The 6,305-nt window shown below is 41.7% G+C and overlaps 1 protein-coding gene across 1 annotated transcript; it reads right to left on the reverse strand.

The window, feature by feature from the left end:
• Positions 1-2,885: 2,885 nt before the first annotated feature.
• On the reverse strand, positions 2,886-3,359 carry LOC145158656 (uncharacterized). Its single transcript, XM_079077517.1, has one exon. It carries the CDS (start codon positions 3,357-3,359, stop codon positions 2,886-2,888), a length of 474 nt encoding a protein of 157 aa, XP_078933643.1.
• Positions 3,360-6,305: the final 2,946 nt, after the last annotated feature.

A 6,305-nucleotide genomic window follows, 5' to 3' on the forward strand; every position in this document is an offset into this window, starting at 1 on the left:
GCAGCTGTGGTTGAGTCTGCGGGACTTCAGCAGTGTGGGATTGTGTCTATGGGACTTTAGCAGTGTGAGGTGAGTTACCTTCCAGTATGAGTGGATCTACGGCCACAATGCGGGCCCACTAGTAGGAGTTGGTTGTTAGATGATTGTCTTTGTGATAATTATCTGGTGAGTTGTTATTTTATATGCTTTATGTGTTAGGATGTTATGACATATGTGTTAGTAGTGGTAGGGGTGATATAGCCCCTAGTTACCGGTTGAAAGATACCGAAGGGGTAGATAGTACCCAGGCATGCCTAGTAGTATGATTATGATATGTTATTATGTGATAGTGGTAGGGGTGAAATAGTCCTCGGTTACCGGTTGAAAGATACCGAAGGCAGTTACCGGTTGAAAGATACCGAAGGGGTAGACAGAACCCATGCATGATATGTTATAATGTTATCAGTATGCTTATGATATGTTATTATGTGATAGTGGTAGGGGTAAAATAGTCCCCGTTTACCGGTTGAAAGATACCGAAGGGGAGGTTAGTTCCCGGTTACCGGTTGAAAGATACCGAATGGGAGGTTAGCTCGCGGTTACTGGTTGAAAGATACCGAAGGGGAGGTTAGTTCCCGGTTACCGGTTGAAAGATACCGAAGGGGAGGTTAGTTCCCGGTTACCGGTTGAAAGACACCGAAGGGGAGCCCAACTCCCAGTTATGCCAGACAGATACCGGTTGAAAGATACCGAGGGATAGGCATTATGTGGTATGTGGTATGATGGGGGAACTCACTATGCTTCGTGCTTACGGTTATTAGTTTTGGTTTCAGGTACTTCATGTTCAAAGGAAAGGAGCCGGCTCGATCGCAACGCATCACACTATATTTTCCGCACATGAGATCCTTGGGATTACACTCTGATATTATTTTATGATAACATGTTTTGATTACTGACACTTTGGTTTGACACGAGATATTATTATGAATGTTTTTATACTGATGGTTTTATGTAATAACTTATTTAAAAATAAAATTTTTGGCCTTGAATTTTGGGATGTTACACTACTTCAGAGTACAGCAATACTTATACATTTTCAGTCTTAGGGTGTTTAAGGATACATTACATCTAAAAGAAAATATTGGATTTTCTGGAAGAACACACTATCGTTTTCAAGGAACAAAGTCATACCTTTCTCATACAAAATGCTTATGAACTCACCAACTTAATTGTTGACACTCTTTTTTAAAACCACTTGTATTCTCAGGAAATCAGTAGATAGGTACCCACTCAGGTTTTGTGAAGACGGAGCTTAGTATTGTTACGTCTTATATTTTTGTTGTTAGCTTTTGGAGTCTAACAATGATTCAAATACAATGTAAATTCTTTTTATCAATATAATGGTTGTAATGCTTTGATCTCTATTATACAATTCTTATGATACTATACATGACGTCATCCACCCTCGGACGTTTCCTCCGTTTTACTCGGCTCGGGGGTGTGACATGTATGAGCCTGTGTAGTAGAATAGTCGTATCTGTGATGACCAGCTGGGTCTAGCTGTTATTATTGTGTTATGTTTTTTATATGTGACTGAGACTGCTGATAGTCTCTAGGGTTGTTGATAACCCACCGGGCGTGCTGTTAGCCCACTGGGACTGCTGATAGTCCCCAGCGTTGCTGATAACCCATAGTTGTTTATTTGTGATGTGATGTATGTGGTATTTTGGGGAACTCACTAAGCTTTGTGCTTACGATTTGTGGTTTACATGTTTCATGTTTTCTTATATTAAATGAGGGTGCAACTCGATTGCATCGCACCAATGGGGGACTTGTGTACTTGAGAACTTTTTACAATACTCTGATAAATGTTTTAAGATCTTTCAGTTGTGAATTAAATAAATACTTAAAGTTTTAATCGAAAAATTTAGGGCGTTACAGAACGATTGATTTTTATATTTAATAAAAATATATATATATATTTTATACGGAGTCGGATATTTACGAAATTTATATTTCCGGAATCGGGAAGAAGCATACTTTTGGAATATGTTGTAAATAACATGACTTTTTGCGGACTAATTTTTGCGAATTACGAATAATTTGTTTGATTTTTCTTATCTAATTTAATAAAAACTCTTGTATTTTTTATCATATATATATATATATATATATATATATATATATATATATATATATATATATACACTACGTATTAAATCTATTGACATTTGTCACTTTTAGCGGTTAACGACCCATGACAATTTATGCATGTTTTACAGCGGGAGGCGGCAGACCGTGCATAGTCGTCAAAAGTGTTACGTTGACCGGCAACGTTCTGACCTCGAGTTACATGTCAAAGATTTTGTGCTTCTGAAGGTGTCACCTTGGAAGGGTGTCATCCGCTTCAGAAAGCAGGGCAAGTTGGGTCCCAGATTCATTGGTCCTTTTAGGGTCATCGCCCAGGTGGGCAAGGTTGTGTATCGATTGGATCTGCCTGCCGATCTTAGTCAGATCCACAATACCTTTCATGTCTCTCATCCGCGGAAGTGTTTAGCTAATGATTCCAAAGTGGTTCCCTTGGACGACGTTCAAGTTGATGAGCTCCTGAATTACTTCGAGAGGTCGGCCGTGATTCTCAATAGGAAGACGAAGACCCTGCGAAACAAGGTGGTGGGTTTGGTGAAGGTACAGTGGCAGCACCGTAAGGGTTCGGAGTGGACATGGGAGCCTGAGGAGGAGATGAGGGAGCATTAGCCCGATTTATACTTTTCCTTGTTCAAATCCTTCATGATGTCCTTACAAAGAGCTTTGGTCTCTTTGTAATTTCTCAGATTTCCAAACAAGGAGTTCTAATCCATGGCATTGATCTTTTCACTATTCTTAAGGACATCATCGTGATGTTCCTAACTTTTCCCAAGAGAATCCAGGAACTTTAGAACCAACCGAGAGGAATGCTTAATGATTCCCACCATGCCCATATCATTAACTAAACAGTTAAACCTATTAAAGGTTTGGGTTAAGGACTCACCTTGTTGAGCAAAGAAATGCTCGTATCTTCGATTGAGATTGTTGATGGTTGTGGCCTGAACTTCTACAGTGCCTTCATAAGCCATCGTCAGTGTTTCGATCATTTCTTGGGCTGAGTCACAATTCTGCACAAGATGATACATGTGATAGGGAAGAGAGTTTCCAATCGCTGATCTGGCTTTTACGTCAAGATTAATCAGCCTCTTGTCATCATCGTCATAGCTGGTCTCTGGTTTTTGCTTCAAGGGACCAACTGTAGCATTATTGGCCATACGTTGATACATAGGAACTCGAGGACCTTTTTCAACAATTTTACGCATCTCATAGTCCATGGTTTCAAGAACAACCATGGCCTTAGTTGTAACGTCCAAATATTAAGACCAAAAATTTTCGTTTTTAAATTAATGAAACTATTATAAAAAACATCATCATAGAACCACGGTGGAACAAAGAGTATCAAATACATCAGAGTAATCATAAAATGTGGAATGAGGTAGTGTGTGCACTACAATCATCTCGGGCTCTTCCCCTTCGAACCAGAAGTACATGAAAACATAAAATGAAAACTGTAAGCACAAATCTTAGTGAGTTCCCCAAAATACCACATTCGATACATAATAAACATATAATGGGCCCTGCCCGACATCGACCCCGCTCGGTATACAGATCTGTCAGTCATCGGGCCCTGCCTGGTATACATATAATCATATAACAGATAAACACATATCACATGCAATAATCACAAAGATAAATAGCATACAAAATGGTCATCGGACCCCGCCTAATAAGCATACAAGCACATAACACATGCAAGAGTCACGTAGACATCTAGCATCCTAACATAACAAACCATGGGCCAGCATTGGTGCCTTCGACCTGCTAAACACAGTGAGGAAACTCACATCTAGCTGCTGAATCACTCGAATGAATCTTTGGTTGCTGGTCCGGAAAATCCCCGCGCTATCATCATTAAAATAATATCCAATTATTAATTGGATTTCGACCCGTAACAAAGAATCTAGGCTACTTAGCCCATAACGAGGGTAAAAGACCATTTTACCCTATCTAACTTGGCTCAAAGCCAAGGCCCAAGTCAACTACTCAAAAGGCCCAAATCCTAAATGACAACCCAAAGCCCAATTTATGGCCCAATCTTTCGAATTGGGTCCAGAACCCATTATGGGCCTAAATCCAAGGAAGCCTAACATACTAGTCCCAAGTCCAAAATAGAAGTCTAATGGCCCAATAAGGCCCAAACTTACAAACCCAAACTATGGCCCAATACCGAGGATTGCCAAGCACAAAAGCCCACTTGTTGAGTACGCGGGGCGTACTCAGTTCGTACGCTCAGCGTACTCCATTCGGGGCCAGTACGCGCAACGTACCAGCTGGGTACGCCCAACGTACTCCTCAGATCGCCAACCTACTCCATTAAGCACTTAATCGGTTGATACCTCAAGCCAAAGTCTCAGATATGGTCCTATAGGATGATTTATCACGTAAAGTTGGCAACTTTACACCCATGCATGGCTTAATGGGACTCAAGACTCAAAAATAGCTTAATAAAGGTCTTAATACTTGCATGGACCAATACCATCCATAAAGGTTGAATTTTTATGAACTATGAGCCTCATTGAAACTAAGATCTAACATCCATGGCCTCTGGAGTAGATCAAAAAGCTCAACTTTAACACAACTGACTTCAAAATGCACACAAGACTCCATAAAATGGATCTAACACAAATTATCATTTTACCTCAAAAAGCTTTCAAATGAGAAGGTAATCCTAGATCTACAAGCTCAAGATACTCCTCCAAGTGTTCCTCCTTTTCTTCTTCTTTAGTACAAAACACCAAAAAATCACTTTTCAAGCTCAAATCCCACCAAAAGCTCTTAGGGTTTCATTTTCAGAGTAAATGGAGATGGAGGCTGGTCAATAAAGGTCCAAGAAGGGGTTTAAGTCGTTTAGATAGGGTGCAAACCCTAAAAATTAGGGTTTGCCCCTGCACTACGTACGCCATGTGTACTCCACATACGCCCTACGAAAGTGGGTGGAACCCGCGATCATCAAATGGGCTAGTACGCTAAGCGTACTAGCTAGGGACCAAAATGTTAACAAATTTGCATTAAGGGATAAAAGAGAAACTTACCAGAATTTGAATGCTATAATTCTCCCCCCCCCCCCCCCCCCACTTGAATCAGAATTTGTGCTCGAAGTCTGCTGCCTCAAATAACTCTGGGTAGTGCTCCCACGTCTCGTTCTCCGGCTCCCACGTTCCACGTCCTGAACCCTTGCGATGCTGCCACTGGACTTTCACCAACTCAATAACCTTGTTCCTCAAGGTTTTTTATTCGATCAAGAATCACTACCAGTCTCTCGATGTAATTCAGACGATCATCCACCTGAATATCCTCCAATGGAACCACCGCGGAATCATCCACTAAACATTTCCGCAACTGAGAGATGTGGAATGTGCTACGGATCTGACTGAGTTCCTCGGGAAGATCCAAGAGATAAGCAACTCGGCCCACCCGGGCCAAAACCCTAAAATGACCGATGTACTTGGGGCCAAATTATCCCCTCTTCGTGAATCAGATGACATCTTTCCAAGGTGACACCTTCAGGAGAAACCATCCCCAACCTGTAACTCTAGATCTGATCGGCGCTTGTCGACATAACTCTTCTGTCGACTCTGAGCTGTCTGGAGTCTACTTTGAAGCTGTTGTATCAACTCAGTGGTCTTCAGTACCACGTCAGTACTCCCCCTGACTCGCTGAACGACCTCACCCCAACAAATCGGGGTCCTGTATTTCCTCCCATAGAATATCTCAAAAGGAGGTCGATCGATGTTGGCGTGATAGTTGTTATTATACGAAAATTCCGCTAACATAAGATACGTATCCCAAATCCCACCGAAATCTATAACACACACCCGAAGCATATCCTCCAAGGTCTGAATAGTCCGCTCGCTCTGACCGTCAGTCTGTGGATGGAATGTCGTGTTGAAATGGAGACGAGTACCCAAATCGTCATGGAATCTCTTCCAAAATCTGGAAGTGAACCGGAAGTCCCTGTCTGAAACCACTGAAACCACCACCCCATGTCGTGCTACGACCTCCCTGATGTATACCTCATCGAACTTCTCTGCAAAGATACTCTCCTGAATCGGGATAAAATGCGCGCTCTTGGTCAATCGATCCACGATGACCTAAATCGAATCCACTTCGTGCGCAGTCCGAGGCAACTCCATAAAGAAATCCATGGTAATCTCCTCCCATTTCCAAACTGGAATATC

Source organism: Lactuca virosa, chromosome 2, assembly GCF_052849685.1.
Source record: "Lactuca virosa cultivar CGN04683 chromosome 2, Lactuca_virosa_CGN04683_v6, whole genome shotgun sequence".
Classification (NCBI taxonomy): domain Eukaryota; kingdom Viridiplantae; phylum Streptophyta; class Magnoliopsida; order Asterales; family Asteraceae; genus Lactuca; species Lactuca virosa.